This window comes from Aptenodytes forsteri, unplaced genomic scaffold (assembly GCF_000699145.1).
Source record: "Aptenodytes forsteri isolate BGI_AS27 unplaced genomic scaffold, ASM69914v1 Scaffold87, whole genome shotgun sequence".
Classification (NCBI taxonomy): domain Eukaryota; kingdom Metazoa; phylum Chordata; class Aves; order Sphenisciformes; family Spheniscidae; genus Aptenodytes; species Aptenodytes forsteri.
Window position 1 is genome coordinate 1,932,234 of NW_008796041.1, and position 20,983 is coordinate 1,953,216.

Consider the following 20,983-nt stretch of genomic DNA (forward strand, 5'->3'; position numbering starts at 1 on the left):
GAGCGGCCCGGGAGGGGGTTCGGGGCTTGGGGAAGAGGAGCAGGAGTGGCCCAGGGTGGGATCGGGGAAGGAGTCAGGAGGCGTTTAGGGTTGGGGGCACCAGAGAGTTGGGGGCGCCGAAGCAGCCTGGCTTCAGGGCCTCGCTGTGTGCCTCTGCCTTTTGGAGCTGGTTTAGTTATTTATTTCAGGCACTGAGAGATGAGAAAAATCTGTGCCACCGTCGGTGAACGATGTGTGGATCCCTTTCCTCACCACTGCTGCGGAACGTTCCTAGCAATAGTAGGGTCGCAGAGGGGTGTGTGTGCGCCGAGTGTGTTAGCTTAACAGCGCCCACAGTAAAGTAGAGCGCTTTTGTGGATGTCTGCGTTTAGGTTTTGGCATTAGTGGTTGACGTAGTGAGCGGTGATCGGAGGCTGTTGTAGATCAGGCAAGCAAAGTATGAAGAAAGAAGCAATATTTCATGTTAATCGAGGGAAGTGCTTCAGGGTGACCACAGTTGCTAGCTGTTGTGTGCTTGGAAGGTCTTATCAAACACATTTCCACATAGGTGCCCCAAAGAAGCTTACAAAATACTCTGTACAAAGGTGATTTCTCCCATCTCCTTCATTTAGTGTAAAATGACACGTTTTGTATGGTTTGTTTAAACAACTTTCCAGTGTTCCAACCTGGGCCTTGTTGTGCACTTCTGAAGCGAAGCTTTACGCTAGCGAGTACCGTGGCCTTACATGATGAAGAATGTGGGTTTTTTTAAAGCGCTGGTGAACACATTGTACTTTCACGCCTGCTTATACTTATGTGCTGTGAAGTCACTCTATATTGCTGATTTTCAGAGGTGCTTCCAACTTGTCCCCTTTGCATGGCAATGTAGCCATCTCTCTGAAAGGATGTAGCTGAATTCACCAACTCAAGTAAGGAAGTTTGAGCCATTTTTGCCCAAGTATGCAAAACTGTAAACTGTTAACAGTTTTCCTCTCTTTTAGGGAAATAAGAAATATTTCAAACGCAGTGAGCTAGCTAAAAAAGAAGAGGAGGCCTACTTTCAGAGATGTGGCTACAAGGTATGGTAGTTGTTCTTCCAGGAATTTGTATGTTTACTTTGAAGTCTACACTTTATTATCAACAGTATAAATGTTGTTAATGATAATTGTTGTTCTTTGTTCAATCTGTTAATGTTATACATTAGCCTGTAAATGAGAAGCCACCTGGAGAGGTATGAGTTTCCAAAACCATTTTCAATGCAGGAAAAGACATGCATGATATACAGCTACTTAAGTTTGTGTTATGGTTTGGCTTTTGTTTATTTTATTTATTTTTTGTGTGGAAAGCATGAAGTGGCTTGGGATCAAAGCTTGTCTTCCTTTCTTTTTAAATTGTGCTGTTAGGCATGAACACTGGATCTGATATAGCCACCTTCCCCCCCCCTCATTGGAAAAAAATGGATACGTTTGGATAATTTTATCCATTCAGATAATTTTCACGGTCTTGTCAAAATGTCCAAAAGAAATCAGTATAGCGTGGGCGCATATTAAAAAGATCTGCCAACTTTCATACTGTATATATTTGTACTTGGGTTTTGGCCACCAACCATCCAGCATTGAAAGAGCGCAACAGCAGCATTTGTTTTCTTGCTGGCAAAATATTAGAAAACAATTGGTAACCTAGGGCGCATTTTGAAACAAATGAGTGATCTGGAAGGCTTTATCTGCCTTGTAACGGTGTCAGGGAGATAGTTTACTGAAATGGAAAGAATGTTGTTTTCTTTTACAAGTGTGTGCGTCTGCCTGCCTGCCTGATTATACGTGTATGGGAGGGGGTATGCATTCCCTTGTGGAAGACAGGGGCTCGTAATCTTGTTTGCTGTTACTGGGCACAAATAGGAGCTTTGTTTTCAGTTGAACTTTACCCGGTTAGTGACTTATTCTGAAACCTTGATCTGTTTGTAGAATATTTGAACATCAGTGCCAAAATGGGTCTTGGAACGTGCAGCATATAGTCATGAGAAAGTATTCTGTGAATCCAGTTGCTCTTCCAAGTGGAAATGACTACGTGATGCTTTTTGAGCATTAGCTTGAGTTCTTCAGAACCTTACATGGCGGTTAAAATGCCGTTGTCTGTGCTGCTGCAGCACCAGTTTTGGTTTGAAATGTAACCCTGAAAATGGTTTTAAAATAAGTTGCTTCTTTAAATTTAGTACCTTTTTAGAGCCTCCCAGATTTCTGCATTTGATCTTTACTACATTAATAAGATGTAGAATATAGACTGATTTCTTTTTAAATTCAGGTGTGTTTTTCCTTTGCTTAGACTTAATAAGTTGTAATAATTTGACTTGCTTGAAAAAGAAAGCACTGAAACCAAAATAACTGTGGTAAAGATATTGCTTGTAACTTGGAGTCCAGCTGACAGAATGGATCAAATCTTTTCCCCCAATGCTGCTGTCTCTTTATGATTTCCAGAATGTTTGTAAGTTAAAACTTGTACGTATCCTTCTGCCATGGGAGTGTATTTCTTATATATATACATTTTTACACAGTTCTTCCATCTTTTCTGTCCCCTGTCAATTCCCCCTTTCCTGCATTGATGGAAGTTTTATTTTTCCCCTCCCTTTATGTGTTAAGCATTGATTTGATTGTCCTTCCCTTGCTTGTTCCAAGCACCTGTGGTTATAGGATTGATTTCTGTGTTTGCTAGTATAGCATTGAATATAGATTTGTGGCTGAATCCTGTAGCTGGAGCCACAGGGGTGGATCCTTACATCCACATGGAGTCAGACTGACACCAGGGTGCAAGACTGGCACATTGGCCTGAAAGAATAGAAAAGCTTCTTTAAAAAAAATCCGTCTAGTACATTCATCAAACTGATCAACCCAAATACAGACTGGAAATGACAGTGTACTGCCCATGCATGGAGAATGCTACAGGGTGCTGTAGGATTAAGTGGAGCATTTCCCTTTTAGCAAGAATGGAAAGGAAATAAATTCTAATAAGGAATCTAGGAAAAAACAAGATGTGAGTAAATACTGGAAATGTTTCCTTATTATAGGAATATTACCAACAGCAATCTGCTTATGCTGCCAGAAATGTTGAATTTGAGCTTATAAAGGGAACTGTAGTTACATGACTGCTGTCTCAAAGTTACTTTGATCAAGAGTTGTTTTGCATTATTTAAAATACTGAGTAATGAAGAAAGCAAGCTCTGATTCAGGGAGCTTCTTTTAGATTAAGAGGAGTTGTTAATGAGTTCCTATCCCTGTGAGGAGTTGTGGGTGCCGCCTTTTGTTTTTTTTAACCCGCAAGAAACTATGGCAAGCTTGTGAGAAAAATGCGTTACCTTAAACGAGCACCTCTCAGAACCCAATAGAAACCATGGATCGCTACTAGTTGTACTCAGCTCACTGAAGCTGTAGGTAGTAAACATTTTAAACTGACACTGCCACCGAAAGAAGCAGCCCCACTCTCTCCCTGCCCTTGGGTTTTCATTTCTGCCCTTGTGTCCACGCGTGTGCCGCTGCCTGGTGAGCTGGATGAGGAGGTTAGGTTAAGTGGGCTGGGAAGAGTACCTTTCTTTTTGTTTGCCAGATTATTTTCTGTTTGAATCATTTCCGCCGTCTGGTTCATCACATAGCGATGCCAATGCTTTTGCATGGGTAGGGAGGACAGAGCAGGGGCAGGTATCAACAGGCAGAGGGTGGATTTGCTATTTTTGGCACCAGTGCTGACATCTGCCTGCTAAAGGGATTGCCAAACTTCAGCAATTGTCCTTTCCATTTGCTATAGAGGCTGCTTCCTGCAACCTGCAGAAGTGTTAGTTAAATACTGATACTTTTAAAAGCTTTTGTTGTTCTGTGAAATTCAATTATAGACAAGAAAAACTATGAAACTAAAGGTTTATATTGTCATATTAAAATCTGTGTTCCAGGGTTCTGTATCTTTGCATTGCTATCAATATATGGGCTTATTCCCATCAGCACATTAGTAACTATGTCTGTTGAATGTAGGTGCAGCAGCAAGAAGAGGAGGAGAAACCACTGACTTCATCAAATCCAGTGCTGGAACTTGAACTGGCAGAAGAAAAGTTACCAATGACCCTTTCCAGACAGGAGGTAAAATCAGTCATCAGAAACAGACTGCCTGAGTTTACAGCAAATGCATCTGAAATTTCTTGTTAGGGCTGTTTTTTTCTAGTGAACTGTACTTTTTATGGCAGTTTGTATTAAATAATAAGCCTCAATTTTTACAGTCAACAATTAATGATCATCTTCGCTCATCAAGGATCTGGTGTCCAACTGAATGCATAGGGAGGTACAGATGGGTAAAGCCTCTGTCATATGGATTTGCACAGATGCGCCATAACATTTTACAGCTCTTTCAGATGAATTCTAGAATAGTACCCTGAATATCAGTATTATCCTTGGATAATACTGAAGATGGCATGCTGACTTTTTCCAAGATTTTTTTCACCAAGCTGCTTTTCTTTGTAGCTCTGAACCCAAATTTAGAAACTAAGGTTTGGAAGTTCACCTTCATTTCTAGAAGAAAAGGTCCTGAAGCCAGAGCAGCTGGTGTGATCTTTGTCCTTTCTAAGAATAAAAATACCTATGTGAATGTGAGGTCACGAACAGATCTATACCCCAAAGCAGAAGAGAAGCAGGAAGTTCAGAAGTACAGAATAAATTCTAATCTTGGAAATATTGAAATTCACAGCTGAGATCATCCAAGGATGTCACATGTCCCCTTAATTTTGCAAGATACTTACTATTTGTAACAGGAGTATGTCACAGGGCTTGTAATGCGGGCTGTTGGTTTCATGCTTGGTTTGAGGTTTGGTCTGTATGTCCTGTGTAATGCTCAGTGTCTCACTGCTGTTGATCTACTTGGGTGCATGTTTTGGTCGAGGTTTAGGTGTTGCTGTGCCAGCGCTCTGTCCACCCCTGGTTTTGTGATACGTTTGCAAGTCAAATGCTTGCCAACATACAGCAAGACACTTGAACTGAATAAACGAATTAATGGCTGAATTCATTTAGTTTCTTGTTGTCCAACCAGTCTATTGGTATAACAAAGTGGTGGCATGAAATGAAGTGTAAGCCCTTCTCTTGATCACCAAAGTATTGCATGGTGATTCATATATCAATATGAATTGATATGCTAAATGAGTAATGGTAAGTATAAAGAGATTTAGAAGCAATGCATGAGAGAAGGAATCGGGAGAAAAAAGTTCGGGTTTTGGCTCTGCCCATGACTTTGCAAATCAGCCGAGGGAGGATGTTGGACCTCTTATATCTAGTTTTGAAGTAACTATCACATTAGATTATGGGACTTAATATTTGCCAAATGCTTAAGGATGACAATTTTCAGCAAATCAATCTTGCAGATGTGCTGGGACAACCTGCAGCCTAGTTAGGGAGTGTTTTTATTGCCCTGGACAAGTAGGTGAGTGAGATTATCGTCAAGTTCCTTCGTGATTTTGAAAACAGTTTAAGTTCTGCCAGAGGGATAATTTTTGTGTATTTGTTTAAACAAGTCAGAGCAGGAAAAAGTTAGGCTATACCAAGTGGCTTGGGGTTTTATGCGATATTTAGATTGGTAATATTTGGAATGGCCTTTCACTGAAATACCGTGGGAGTTTTATATTTAGATTGTAAAGTGTCTGGAACATTTTTCTACTGCTTAAAATATTGCCATTTCCTCTCCAGTCCAGCTCAGCTTGTTATTCTAAGCAAAGTAAACAAATCCGTAGTTCTGGATTTTATTTTGCTTCCTTTACGAGTTTGCGTAATGGAATCCTTTGATTCTTTTCAGGTTATCAGGAGGTTACGAGAGAGAGGTGAGCCGATCAGACTGTTTGGAGAAACAGATTATGATGCATTTCAGCGTCTGAGGAAGATAGAAATTCTTGCACCTGAAGTGAACAAGGTAAGACTGGATAGTTACTAGTTACTTATTTGTAGCGGGATAACCAATGAGGAACCCTATACAAGTTACAGAAAATCAGTTTCAGTAACTGTTACTTTTTAGGAGGGAGGGGTAGTACAGAGCAAAGAGGAAGATCTGCTCTGTCTCATTTACTGCCTGAGAAAGTATGTTAAATGTCATAGTTTTGTGCACAATTACAATTCCTTGTGTTAGACAGTTCAACCCTAGAAACCTTCTAGGCCTTTTCAGTTGAAAAAGGGGCCTCCTGGTGGCAGTAATACCTCAGCCTGTGCTGTTACCTGCTTTTTAACCAGCAGAAAAGACAGTCATTTACTGTTAAAACTGTCCTGTGTTTGTGATTATATGCGTCTCTGAGAAGGTACGGGTAAGAGAGAGGAGGATTGCATCCTATCTTTCTGGTATGTAAATGATTTTTCAAATCATTTGATTCCAGAGCTATAACTTGTTAGGGAAACTTGATTTTCCCCCCTTGCCTTTAAAGTAGCCATTGATTCAAAAAATGCTAAAAGATATATCACAGTTTGCCAATTTATTCCTTTTGTCTTAAGAATTGATCAGTTAAGTGAGGAGATGCAATTCAGCTTTGGATTGTCTTCCCTAATTTGTGGCAAACTGAATTGTTTGAAATGTCTTTGCTGGGACTGCCCAGAAAAGGAAAACCTTTTCCTGTTCAAGTCTTTTAAAAAAGGATAAACAGATCTAAACATTTAAAAAAAAATAATTCTGCTAATGAAAGCTTCCCCTCCAGTGACATCAACGACAGTAGTAGGAGTATTAGGAAATAGTGAGCTCATAAATAGGATTGTGTTGGATTTTTGTGTTATATGTTTCAGTCACTCCTGTTGCTATGTGTTGCTTAAAATGTAGATAGCTGCTATAACCAGTTTGTGGTTCAGACGTTTTTAGACTACTGAATGATTAATAGAAATGCTCTAGACAGTCAAGTATGATGATGGAAGAGGGGAAATAACTGTGCATATCTATTCCCATGGAGTGGCTGAATTTATCTTAGGGTAAGAAATGTCATACTCCTTTATAGAGCTTTATATTTTATGTCTCAAGGTAAGAATGCAAGTCCTCTAACTGTGACTAAGCTGAGTTTCTTGTTCTATTTAAAAGCAGCTCTTAACTTTATATATATGGTTTCAAACTGATTCTAATTTTTTTTTAATCACCTATTCTAGAGTAGGGGATTTTAAACACCTAATCTATATAAAACATTCTGCTATGTTTAAATCATTGCTAATAAAGGGAAACTACATAAATGTTTTATGTGATAGTACTGAAGGAGTGTTACTTACCTTATTTACAGCTTTTTTCAGGGCAGATGTGAAGACTTGTAGAGCTGATGATGGTTATGGTCTGTTTTCTGTTTGTTTTGGGGTGGGTCGGTGCATTGCTTGGAGAAAACATCTTGAAGAAAGTCCTAGAAGTTGATTCAGTCCTCTGTGCTTTTCTCACGAAAATATGGTAAAAAGCCTTTTTCACAGGTATGAACGCTGCAGAAGTTCATGCACCTGCTTTTTGTTAAGTGCTGAAGCAATCCAGAAACTGTTTTTTGAATTCAGTTTAAATTCAGACAACAAAGCTAAACCCTTACGCATGTTTTTACAGAATTTGGCTTTTCTTAAACGGAAGTTGGATGCTCACGGTGACAGTGCTGAACTGCTTTTACTTGAGTTTTTTTTTGTAAATTAGTCATTTCTTATCTTTTCCAGGGCCTGAGAAATGACCTGAAGGCTGCTTTGGATAAGATTGACCAGCAGTATCTGAATGAAATTGTAGGCGGCCAAGAAGCAGGAGACGATGACTCACAGAATGACTTGAAAGTCCATGAGGAGAATACCACTATTGAAGAACTAGAAGTATGTGATGGGTAGATTTTAATTAAGGGATTTTAGCTGTAGTGCATTGTTCTGAGAAAGCTTCAGGATTGTTTAGACAAAGTTTTGATCTTGTTTTCAACATCTAGCTTAGGCATTCTGAAGTATCCTTAAATATGCTCTGTTAGGAAATAGAGGTTTCTAAGCCTTGAGTTGCACCATAGGTGCCTGCAGTAGGCATGTGAAAACTCAAGTGGTCTTTGTTTATAACACCTCATCAAAAAGGGGGCGGGAGTTGCCTGCAAGGAAAGTGATACAGTTAGGATTCCTTCTGCAGGGGGTTTGGAAGTAGAGAATTTAATAAAAATGCATTACCTGGTCATAAATTCTAAAGCCTTTCCATTGAGTATTTGAGAGGGTAATAAGCTTAGTACTGATGAATTTTTCCCTATACAAGAAACATGGACTCTGAAAAATAGACACGCAGAAAGAATGTTTGATATAAAAAAACATCCAGGACAAAAGAAGCGGACATCAGAAGTAGGCAGATCACAGGAAATACAACAAGTGCAGAGACGATGTGTTGCAGAATCAGTGCAAATGGCTACTATGTTCTGAAAGAATACCACGGTATTTGTGTAAGCGAGCGGAGCATGAGTGCCATGAAACGCATTCAGCACCTGGTATTTTAGGGTAGTGTTTTGAAAAACACATTAACTTGAGCTGAAGACTTTTACCCTTAATCTTCAAAACTCTTTGCAGGAGTTAATCTTCATAACATCCTTCCAAAAGCGTGTTTAAGAAATAATCTGATTTATAACTGAAAGCTTAAACGAATACACATTATTATTAGGAGATAGTCTTTGGCTTTTTTGTTAGGGTACCAGGGGTTCTGGTTTAAAATAACTGGAGTACCAGAATGGATACCAGTTGTAATGGGGCTGCATTTTATCCATCTGTTAGTTCTCAAAATACCCCCTTTTTGGGGTAGTAGGGCAGGCTTGGTTTGAGCTATGAAAGTAATCATTTTCTGAAAAGTTTGAAAACAATGCAGTCTTAATTTTATGCTACTTCAACTGCATTCCCTTGAGCATAAAGGCTTACACTGAATTGGGTTCCAAATCTAGGAGATTTTTTTAAATAAAGCTCACTTTGGAAATGTGAGGACAATGGAAATAGATTATAAATCCAACTATATCTACTGGAAAATGTTTCTAAAAATTCCTAGTATTGCTAAAAATTGTTAGTATTAACAGTTTCAAGGTTTTGGCAGGAAGCTAGAGTATTGGAGCATACTGCTGGGGTTTTTTGGTTTGGGTTTTTTTTTTTTTTTTTTAGATTTGTTCCCTCAATTTCACAGTTGCGATTAAATGAAATGGTAAAAAGCCTCAGTACATCAGGGAATTGAAATAGATTAACAAAATAATTAGGTTAATTGACGGCTTTGGGGATCTTAAAAAAAATGCAGTGCACCCACAGTTCCCTTTAATACAGTGCTGTCAGACAGCTGCTGATTATGCCAATAATTTAGTAGTTAATGAATGAAAAATTACTGTTGCATTGACTTTTCAGAAATAATCATATTGGCTTTTTGACTTAAATGTTTTTAATAGATTAATGAATCTCAGTAGCATATATAGCTGTTTCATTCCGTTTCCTAACTAGTATTTTGGTTTACTGGTGGAGTTTATTACAGTTCACGATGCAGTGAATCATGCTCTGCTGTGGTGGTGGGGGCAAATTTCTAGACAACGTGGAAATAATTGCCTTTTTTCTCCTGTTCTAGGCTTTGGGAGAATCCTTAGGACGGGGTGATGATCACTATGATATGGACATCATAACGAAGTTCTTGAAGGTAACAAACTCTAATAGATTAATTATTCTGTAGTTGTGTCATTTTTTACTATGATGCAGATACATTTCGTGAATAGAAGGGACGGTTTCAGCTGCTTGGAGAGAAAAACTCACACATTATGCTTAAGATGTGGGGTTTTTTAAATGCTTGGCACTCCACAGCCTTGGTTAGTCACAATAGTGACTTCTGCTAGACTTGGGAAAGGGCTGTTGGGAGAGCAGTGTTCTTCAAAATCTGGTCCTGCTTTTCCAGACAAAATAAATATGGTTTTGATTTCCGTATGATAATCAAGGCAGTTGTATGTAGTTGCTTCTATGTACTACTATGGCATTAAAAACTTCCGAGGAGTCCCTGCCTCCCTTCCCCAGGAACAGTACAAGCTGAAATGAAATATCACCTGGTACTGTTATGTGAAAGAAGAGAATTTTAAAGGAAGTCCACTGGCTTTGCTAAGGAAACAGGTTCAAGCGGATAGCAGAAAATTGTTTCCTTGTTTCCTGGCAAGAAGCCTGTATTGCCTCTAATTTGAGTCAGCTGGTCCCTCTGTAACTGTTGTGATGATCAGAAGTCACAGCAAGAGTGGAAGCTTTTATTTGTGTATATAAGATACATTGGCATTTTAATATAGTTTGGGCTGGGCAGTCAGACAAAGAAAGCTCAGGAATTGTTTTCCAGGCGGAGAGAAGGTACATTTGACATGTTTGCCTTCTGGCATGTTGAGTTTTCACTGTGATCTTCACCATTCCTTAGGCTCCTTTGCAAAAATTGCTCTGAAACATCAGTGTTTTCTACTTAGATTTCTGCTCTTTTTATGTACCCCTCCTCCCTCCCAGCACTGATACCTACACTTGTTTCCTTCGGGTTTTTTTTGTATGTGCCTTTTTTTACATGCTCTACCCTCACCCACATGTTTTTATGATAGGAGGGTTGTTCCTATCCCTCCTTGCCTATCCTTCTGAACGAGGCTTCTTGCCTTTTTAATTCAGATTTCTCTGAAAAACTCATTTTGCCATGGTGGGTTGAACCACTGTTCCCATCTTTTTTGCCGAGGAAGTCACTAGATGGCACTATAACATAAATTTGCTTGTTCCTCATACAGTTTCTTCTTGGAGTTTGGGCTAAGGAGCTGAATGCCAGAGAAGACTACGTGAAACGGGGCGTACAGGGGAAGCTGAACAGTGCCACTCAAAAGCAGACAGAATCGTACCTGAGGCCACTCTTCAGAAAACTTCGGAAAAGGGTGAATCACTTTTAAATGTCACTACCCTGTAAGACTTACTTTAACTTCTGCTTTCAAAGTACCCAGTGGTTAGTGCCCTTTCCTGAGGTAATGTTATCTTCACTGAAGAAGAGAGAAGTGAGTTGGTCAGGGTTTCTGTGTCTAGAGCCCATGACTCTCAGTTCTGACCTTTTAATCTTGATCAGTGAATTCTTCTGCCTACCCACTGCTTTTCCAGGTGTTGCTTTATGTATCACCTGTTCATAGGGTTGCAAATGTGATAGAGAGTTGGGATTTTATTTTGCACTTTGCCACAAGCTGCTAGGTGTAACCACTTAACCTCTCTTGCTTCAGATCCTTCATCTAAATAACAAATATGTTTTCCTTTGTTAAAGTCCTCAAGCTAGAGTAGGTGCTAAACTTTGTATAAATGCTGAGTAGGATGATTTTCCTGAGCTGCTATTCTGAAGTAAAGATGTCTTTTTTTTTTTTTTTTCCCCTTCTGCTTCTCCTGTAGACACTTCCTGCAGACATCAAAGAATCAATAACAGATATTATTAAATTCATGTTGCAAAGAGAATATGTGAAGGTAGGTTTGTGTGCACTCTTCCGCCATGTTTGGGCTGTCTGGTTCTAATAGATTGAGTTTATTACTTCAACATTTCCCATTTTTTTTGCATTTTGAAGATACATAGCTGGCAATACACACAACATATATTCAAACAAAATGAAAAATGGCTATTAAAGGTTGGGCTCCAGGTAATGTTTGATCCACAGCCTGTCAGAAGATCTTTTGAGGCTGGTGAAACTGCAGAGCTTTGTAAGCACAAATAGAATTTTTCTCAGAGATGGTTATATTAAGTTGCAGAGGAAACCTGTATGGGAAACCTGATATTGTAAGGTTAAATGGAGGTATTGAATTAATAGTAATAGGGTGTTGATTAATTAATTAGGAATTAATAGAGGTGAACTGAGTTATTGAATGTGAGACACTGTCCCTTTCTTTGGCTATGCTCACATTAGCTGGCCTGGCAAGGTTGAGGTAAGTTAATGAAAAGTTTTTTTGGACAAAGTATGCTTACTGGAGGAGGCAGAAGTACTTTGGCACACAAGATCAAAGGCAGTGTTAGGTTTTGTTTGTAGCTGCCTTCAGAAGTGGAACTCAAATATCGATAGCATTTGCTTAAGCAGCTTGTGTATGCAGAGGAAATTGAGCCATGTCTTGCCTTTAAATTTCTAGTATTTCTTATTATTCTTCTGAGGACTTGGGATAATTTGTCAAGTAAGCAAGCAAACCTGCTTTTGTTACTGAAAAAACTTCAGATGGCCTAAGGCCAGTTTAATCCAAATCATTTGAAAGTAGAACTGAAAGTGTGGGATGTATGATGGTGGGGTTTTGTTTTGGAGCATTTTTTTTTCTTTTGGTTGTCATCATTATGTTGAAATTCCCTTCCCAGTGCCTTCTCAAACGAAGTAGTGAGTGTGTGGTAATGCGGTCTATCTTGTGGGTTAATCTGCTGTGCCTCTCTCTCCTGGAGGTGCTTGGCTTTATGTAAACTTCACAGACTGATTTTGGAGGAGTTGAGTACAGATTTGAAAGTTTTGGGTTTGTTTTTTTTTTAATTAGGCTAATGAGCCTTGTGCTTTTAAAGATACTCATATCCTTTTCCATTTTGCTTCCTAAGAGACTTGTCTCTCTTTGCCTGCTGTTGTCTTCCGTGTTTTTTTGCTTTGTGCAGCCCAGTGAATACCGTCAGCCACAAATTCTTACTGTTTGTTAGATGAAATGCTCGAAAGATTTAAATTTTGAAATCAACATGTGATGGTAGGCAAATGCCAGAATAGAAGTTGTCCGCTCAACCTTAATTAACCCTGTTGTGACAATCCCGGAAGGGTCTTTAATTGCATGTTCACGTACTAGGTTTCATCAGAAAACCGTATTTAAGTCAGTAAGTAGGTATTTGACAAAGACTGTTCAGATCCTGCCTCATGTAGGTGCAGGCAAAGTCAGGTCCCTTCTTCAGGTTTACTCTCAGCTCTCTCTGCAATGTCCTGCCTTGTTCATTATTCACCTCCCGGTTTGCTCCCTGCCAAATGGGAAGAAACTGTACCCACTGGTCATGATGGCTACTTCTTGTTGATTAGTCTCTAAATGGGAGGTGATAAATGAACTCTTTATCAGCGAGTCTTGTGGCTGCTCACTAACAGTGGAGGAATGTCCTGCTCCAAGTCCTTCTTGAAGCTGTGTTTCTGTGACTGCATATATGTGTCTGTCCCCCTCACTTCCCGGTTCTCAGTTGTCATCGTTTTTTTAAGCTCTGTACTTCTCTTCCTTTCTCCGTGTCTTTCTGTTCATTTTCCCTTCAAGTTTTATTGCCGTTCTTCTCCGGGGATGTTGTCTGCTACAGCTTTATGTTAAGAAGCAGGATCTGCTATCTTGATTAGGAAATTTCAGGTTCTTTTGCTGCTGCTGCTGCTGCTCTGTTCATAAACATTGTTACAAATGTGCTTATTTAACCCAGTTTTGTAGAGAGCTGGTTCTCAGCCTCACTGGAAGCTAGGTCCTCTCCCTGAGAGATGTCAGGTGTCAGGCCCCAGTGCCCTCCTGTGTACCGGGTGACCTCAGTTCTGCACACACGTCGTGGGCCTGCAGTGGGTTGCGCTTACAGCCAAGCTCCCTGGTCTAGTCGGCAACCGAAACGGCAAGGGTTGTAAAGGTGATTACAGCAGAAAAGCTTACGGGAACCTGAGAAGGCTGAGCTGAAAATAGTCCCAGTAAACTTTAGTTTTAACCAATATTAGACTGCCTTATCCAGTGCTTTCTTTCATCAGGTAAAGTCCATAGTCCTTGCTTCAGCATAAACATGAATCGTGTTAGGAAGGTGTGTTGTAAAATTGGTTAGTATTGTGCAATGAAACCCGATGCAGAGAGACTGGAACATGTGGTGGTGTTGTATCTGGCAATGCAAAGATGCTCTGCTTTCCGATGCCCTTTCTGTTCTGCTAAGTGTGCATGCACTGTATTCCTTCAGGCAAATGATGCTTATCTTCAGATGGCTATTGGAAATGCTCCCTGGCCTATTGGTGTCACTATGGTTGGCATCCACGCTCGAACAGGTCGTGAAAAGATTTTCTCCAAGCACGTAGCCCACGTTCTCAATGATGAAACTCAAAGGAAGTATATTCAGGTAACGTTAGCTTTGGAAATCCAACAGATTTGCTTTTGAAGTTAGGGGATCTTTGAGAAATACTGGTTTCATAGTTACAGGTGATGCGGTAAAAAGGTCCTAGAAATGGAGAGTTGCCTTAGCTTGGGTCAAGCATGACATCCGTTTAATAGGTAGCTCATCCTGGACCTGAAGGCTCTTCAGTGCTGGGCTAGGAACGGAGTCTAATGGATTTTTCTATGTCTTAACTATTGTGATCCTGTATGAACACCAAAGTGGTTGTGAAGACATGCTTTATTCTCCTGAGTTCCTTCACTGCTCAACTCATGGTTTTAACATCACGTGTGGAATTTAATACTGTGGACTACAGTCCTTCTGACTATTTCTGCAACTAGATCAGTGCGTTCATTTTTCAAACATGTTTCTTCAACAGTGTGGGCTCAAAATTCCAGGTTCAGTTCCTCCTGTGCATATTCATACTCGTGTCGTGAACTTCTGTTGTTTGTGGAATTAATAGCAGTGGTGTTTTTCTTCTCTGATGTTTCAGTGTAACAGGTGGACGGGTCTGAGGAAACAAGTATTCTCTCCTTGTATTGTTAAATGTATCTGCCTCTTGCCAGTTGCAGTTCCATTGAGATAAAGACCTTCTGGCTTAACTCTGAAGCCTCCAGAGCAGCATCGTGGAGCTCAGAGCTTCTGGCAGGATCTTGCTGCTGCGGCAGAAGGACTCCCGTTGCTTTTCAACTTCTGCAGCTGTCTGCAAGCGGATTGCTTGTAAAATGCAACTTCTCCTTCTACCTTGAGTTTCTTTGTATTGGGGCTACAAGTGTAACCTTTGGTTTCTCTTCAACTATAGTTTTTAATATCATAACCTGTGAAAATGTCATCATGAAGTCAGAGGAAGCTCCAGACACTTACAGAGCCAACAAATTAAATTTGACCACCTTTTGTAAGGTGAAAATTGGCACGTGGATTATGTATCTTCAGAGACAGGCTCCAGTTAGTGTAATACTTACATGGAAGTATTTAAGGGATGAAATAGCTTATGTTAACCAAACAGTTTTGTTGTTAGTTTGTATTAAAAAAGGAATTTGGACTCTGAAAGAAGTTTGTTGTGGGCCTCAGCATGGCCATAATGCTGCTTCTCCAACTTTGGTGTATAGTTGGCCATCTGTGTCCACTTGCCAGTCTTGAGCAGAAAGATCTCTACCCTGTAGCTTGAGCTCTCTTAGCGTGCCCTTTGGAAGATACAATGTATATGAATTCCTCAGTTTGTCCCTTACCTGCTTTTGGGGTTACATCTGTCGGTCAAGGAAATCTTCGTGTTCATCTTCCCACTGTAAATTTCATATCTGTGCTTCTGAATTACACAACTTACTGAAGCGCCAAGACAGAGTTGGCTTTAAACATTTTCTCCGTGTTGGTTTTAAATACCAGGTCTTGTTTAGCTAGTCTGGTTCAAACTGGAGCATGGAATATTATCTGTGCTCCCAGCAGTTATACGAAGCTAACATGTTTCTGATTTACAACGGACCTGGGATCGTTACATCCCAAACAAGGAGTCATTGTGGTGCTAGGACATGTTTTCCAGACTTGTCTGCATTGGAAAGGCCAAAGCATCCTCTGTTGAATCATTTTTCCCTTTAGCAAGGAGCCATCTTCTATCGTTAGCATCTAATGACAGGCACATGGCTCGGCCATCTTGGGAGTACAGTGTCACTGCTAAATTACATTACTGCCGCAGCAGTTTTCCTTCTTCTTTGTTAGACTTTTATGTGTGACTTGAAAGAAAGTAATCACTGGGTTTCTGTCACGTTGTTTTTTGGCAATCGGTGCCTTGAAAGAACTGAAGAGAAAAGTCAACATTCTGCCTTTCTTCTTGATTACTTCTTCAGTTTGCCTCCACGTGTAGGTCAGGTGTGGTGCCACAGTGGGGAGGAATGACACCTCTCCTCCAGAGAAACCGTTCGGTTCTTTTTGTAGCTGTGCAGCTTGTTTTGGTGTCAGAAATAGCTTTTTGCTCTACAGAACTACTTTTAATATTCAGGTTTTTTTAAATATCTTTTATTGTGATAGTATTGTTTTCTCCCTTGGTGGGGAGGAGGGATTAAAGCATTACTGTGATTCTTCACTATGAATCTGTCATGAGGGACTGAATCTGTAGTCTCTTCGGTTATGCCACAGACTCTCTCATATTGGAGATAACTTGGCACTTTGCAGGCAGAAAGGTTCATAAAACTTAAAAACTGGAAAAACAACCAAATAAAAAACAACAACCCCAAAATAGCAGCCATTTGTTTTGAATTCTTCTTGTTCAGCTTAAAAATACTGTAGACTGTTAAGTCGGTTTGACAGCTGCGGTTTTATTACAGAATTGTCCTTGTTTTGTTAATTCCTAGGGGCTGAAGAGGCTCATGACCATTTGCCAGAAGCACTTCCCAACAGACCCATCGAAATGTGTGGAGTACAATGCTTTATGAGGCTCTGCAGTGTCCAAGGCGCGACTCACATTTTCGTCTCCAAGACCCAGAGAGGATTGAAGAGACAGACTTTGTGCTTTAACACCAACAAGAACCTAGGGTGGGCTTTGCGAAAAAGCATAAAGCCGCAGATTTCTCTACAGCTTCCTTTTTACGAGCCCCATTTATTTAGATTTCTTTTTAAATCTATGCTTTACGCTGAACACATCCAATATACAGAAGGGGGGGGGTTGAAGGGGGTATGACCAGGACAATGACCAGGGGACAATGAACAAGACCCTTGCTTTTATTTCAATTTGTTATTCAGGGAACCATACAGACTGAACTGTTTCCCGTATCATAGAGCTTTAGGTGAGACCCAGCCCTGCAAGGAGCGTACGTGGAGTTTTTTGGCTGCTTTCCCATTGGAGACTGATGTGGGGAGATGATTTGAGTGAAGCAGTCAAATCTGAATCTTGGTTATTTCTGTAAATATGGAGACTTTTAATGGCTAATCTTTCATGTGGTATTTATCAGGAGGGGAAAAAAAAAAGAGTTTATATATTTCTCAGCTGAAAAATACAGCCAGTCTTGGTGCAAAGAGTTTTTGATCTTGAATACATCTGATTTGGCTTTTTTTTTTTTTTTGTAATGACATTTTTAATATAAACCTTCTGGGCTTGGGGGAAGTAATCTTATGGCTCTAGAGGCTTTCAAATCCCATTTTTACACATCTGGAGAAAATTTCAGTGTGCTGGGCATTGCAGAGAAAATAATTAGGACCTCCCATGACCACATACAGTATTTCTAGCAGCCACAAATCTTTACCATTGTGCATCTTGACTGGGAATGGCGAAGAAACTCACAGAAACGATGATGTCTAATTCTGCATAAACAGTGAAATACTGAAACTTTGTTAGTGGTGCTGGTTGAAAATCTTAGGCTGAAATCATGCGCTTTTTTGGTGACAAGAACAGCAGTACCTCTGCAGCAGTATTAACGTGTCCTTCTCTTAAGGAGGCCTTTCTAGGACCGACAGTGAAGCTCCAAACAAATCGTTGATCCCTGCAGTGGCTGCTAATAACTGACACTACCCACATTCGAGAGAAGCCCGACCTCACGTCTGTCTGGCCCCGCAGATCCAGCAGAGCCGGCACAGAGCCCACTCCTCTGCCTCTGGAGAAGCCTTTTCGGTGCAGTCTGGGGAGAGGGGAGGGTCCGGTCCTCGCTGCCCAGGGTTGGAGTCGGGCAGGTATTCGCATCTGGTATCCTGCTACCGCCTCTGTGAGGCAGCAGGTCTTCTGGTACGTCTGGTGCTCGTGGGCTGTGGAGTGGGAAGCGTTTTGCTGCCGCAGCGGTAGCAATGTGAGCCGAACCACTTCCTGAAGAAACGTGTTAATATGCAGTGTACCGGTTTGTCCGAGTCCCCACCTCGGCTGGAAGCGTGGAGCAGGAACGGGTGCCCTCCTCTGAAGGAGTTACCTGTCTCCCGTGGGCGTTGACAGTGCCCATGGCACTGAGAGACGTGATGCTGGGGGATTCGTGCTGGCAGTGAGTTTGGAGGATTATCTTGAGGAACTTCAGGTTCTTCTGGAGACACTCTCTATTCTGAAGTGCCTCTTTGGACACAGGAGTTTTTCAGTCTGGAGCGTTTGACCCCAGAGAAAATGTCAAGAGCTTAAACAGTTTAGAAGTAATAAAAACGAGGCTGGTGAGACCGAACCGGCGCTTGGGGAGGGGCCTTTGGGGAATAGAGGGGACTTTGTGGGGAGAAGCTGGGCGGATGTCAAGAGTGTGGAAGAGTTTTGTTAACAGTGGTGTCTGGTGATTTTTTTGCAGTGCTCTATACAGATATTCTTTGGAGGCATTATTACAACAGGAAACATTTATAACACCGCAGCTTTATCCCTCTCCCCACCCAGATGATTTCCTAAGTCTTCGTCCTGACCTTAGTTTTGAACTCTTTAAGTAATTGAGGGACAATATTGTCCCTCATTTAGAAAAGCTGTAATTTCCCTGGAAAGTGCAGCAAGTGAGTAGCCAGGGGATGGTTTAAGGAGCACTGGAACATCTGCTTTAGAGGGAACTGGATTCCTTAGGGCATCTGCAATAGTATTAGATAGATTCCCCCCCCCCCCCCCCCGTTTTAATGGTACCCTGAGCACCAGTTTGAATGGGGATGCGTCTCCTGTAGGGACGTGAATTTGGGGTTGGAATGTTTTAGTCTGAGCAGGTTTTAAAGAATGTAATTTAAGCAATGTGCCTCCTTGCTGACAGTCCCTGAAATACAGCCGCCTTGCTTGAATGAATCCCCTGACGGAAGAACTTTATCCCCTTGCAATTCATGGAATGGCGCTGCACGGGGAACTGAGGAACTGAGAAGTACTTTCTCACGGCATATCTGTGTAAGAGTTTCCAGCTGTCCGGCACGTGAGAGCCAGCTTCGGTCCTCGGGGGATCGCAAGGGGGGGGACACTGTTACGGCAGCTGCTTTTCATCATTGGTTGGAGGCTCTTTGCAGCTGGATGGCCCCAAATTACAGCTACCAGACCATGATCAAATAGTTAATAATGCCTTTTAGCCAAAAAAAAAATATCCAAAACCCACCCGAGCCTAGTTTAGGGACGCGTGGGTGTGGCATGGCTGTCACACTGCTTGACAGTTTTTGTGGGGAGGGTATGTTTCAGTTTAGCAATTTAGCCTTTTCCCTCTGGGCTTCTCCAGATGTTTATTTCTGATAATTCCTGCATTAGGCGGAAATAACTCCGCTGAATCCAAAGACTTGTAGCCTTAGGATGAAGTCATGCGTTCACCGTAGCGATGTCTGGAGTCTTTTGGGGACTTTAGTGCCCCTGGTTGTCTGTTGCAGCCCCCCACTCCTTCCCTAGCCCGGCGGTGGAAGGGGCTGTGCGAGGTGGTGCGGTACCACGCGCTCTCAAAGTACACGGTTCCTGCCTGTTACCGGTATTACCGTGCCCAACGGTAGTTAAATGCCTTTATTTCCTTGTTTGCTATTTGTCTGTATTGCTGGAAAGGCTCTTGGGGTGGGCGTATGTGGGATCAATTTATTTTGATTGAGGAACCGGGTTCCTCTCCGGCTGGCTGCCGTATAATCTCCATTATAGATCCAGCCTTGCCCAAAGAATCAACCTGGCTGAGAGGTGAATGGCTTCACTTCTCAGGGGGAGGAGAGCGTCCCGGCTCCCGGGCCCGGGGCATGAGTACATGACGCGGTGCCCTCCAAGAAGGATGGCGCAAGGGTGTCGGTGCTGGTATCAAATCTGGAGGGGGCTGTTGGGAAAGCTGCTCCTGATGCGTTGTCGGGCTTGAAGAGGTGCCTGCGGCAGTATTGGAGCCACTGGCAATGAAGCTGAGCCAAAGTCCCAGAGTTAGGGGGACGTCTGAAAAATTTCATTGCCGTTTTGCCCCATCCAAACCCTTTTGGGGATTTACGACACCCAGCGATGCTGGGTGATGGTTGGGGTGGCCTGCTGGCTCCGGGTTGGTGCCGCTGGTGGCTCCCTGTGGCATGGGGGCGGATGATACAAGAGATGCTCGGGTGGAAAGGGAACAGACAGTGGGAATAAATGGACAGAACGGGAAACAACTGTGCTGGGTATGGTCGGGGGCCTCCTGGCTCCGGGTTGGTGCCGCTGGTGGCTCCCTGTGGCATGGGGGCGGATGATACAAGAGATGCTCGGGTGGAAAGGGAACAGACAGTGGGAATAAATGGACAGAACGGGAAACAACTGTGCTGGGTGCCGGGAAGTGCGGACAGGTCCCACGTGGAGAGCGTGTGGCTGTTCAAAACTGCCTGCTATTTTGGAAGGGGTGCTGGGCGGCTGCAGGGGTCACCGCTGCCCACGGACGGGGAAACTGGTCTCAAGCGGCATCCCTAACCCCGTGCAGGGGCCGGGCTGCCAGCAAAGCCCCCTCCTGAGCCTGAGCAGCGTCTGTCGGGGTGGGTTCTCCTGAGCCTGAGCAGCGTCTGTCGGGGTGGGTTCTCGATGCTGCTGCCTCGGCAACAGGGATTAAACCAGGACGATGGGGTTTCTTCAGGAATTTAACCCAGCGAGCAGGCGGTTCCTTGGAGCGCGAGGGGTGAGTGTGCTGGCGCTCAAGCCTGTCCTACAGACCTTGGCATTGCTGCAAACAGCCTTGTAGCTCCTCAGCATCCAATTCGTATAAGCGAGCGTGAATTTTAGTTATTTCAAGTTACGCGTGTTAGCAGTAAATACTGTTTTCGTGACTTTGTTTCCTACTGTGGTGGTAGGTGTTGGGAAGTCAGTCACGCGGTGTCTTACTGCCCGAGATGCCGCCTGGGCCCCCGAGGCCAGTGCTCGAGAGAACACGCGACGGGGCGAGCAGGGATCTGCTGAGCGCGAGCACCGAATCCCAAGGGATCTCTGAAGGATGGGCTTTGCAGGGGGAATGCCCAGCATTGCCTGCAGTCAGGACCCCCGACAGCAAATGAGCGGGTCCCTCCCGGAAACCCTGGCCAGCTGCGCGCACATCTGGAGCGAGCATTT

The 20,983-nt window shown here is 42.4% G+C and overlaps 1 protein-coding gene across 1 annotated transcript in view; it reads left to right on the forward strand.

The window, feature by feature from the left end:
• Window positions 1-17,068, forward strand: part of PRPF18 (pre-mRNA processing factor 18) — an 18,943-nt gene extending 1,875 nt beyond the window's left edge. The window contains exons 3-12 of the mRNA XM_019473704.1: window positions 981-1,058; window positions 1,184-1,210; window positions 3,996-4,100; window positions 5,797-5,910; window positions 7,650-7,796; window positions 9,541-9,609; window positions 10,709-10,849; window positions 11,346-11,417; window positions 13,861-14,016; window positions 16,395-17,068. Coding sequence (XP_019329249.1) covers window positions 981-1,058; window positions 1,184-1,210; window positions 3,996-4,100; window positions 5,797-5,910; window positions 7,650-7,796; window positions 9,541-9,609; window positions 10,709-10,849; window positions 11,346-11,417; window positions 13,861-14,016; window positions 16,395-16,475 — 990 coding nt within the window. The 3' untranslated portion in view covers window positions 16,476-17,068. The remainder of the gene's footprint in view (window positions 1-980; window positions 1,059-1,183; window positions 1,211-3,995; window positions 4,101-5,796; window positions 5,911-7,649; window positions 7,797-9,540; window positions 9,610-10,708; window positions 10,850-11,345; window positions 11,418-13,860; window positions 14,017-16,394) is intronic.
• Window positions 17,069-20,983: the final 3,915 nt, after the last annotated feature.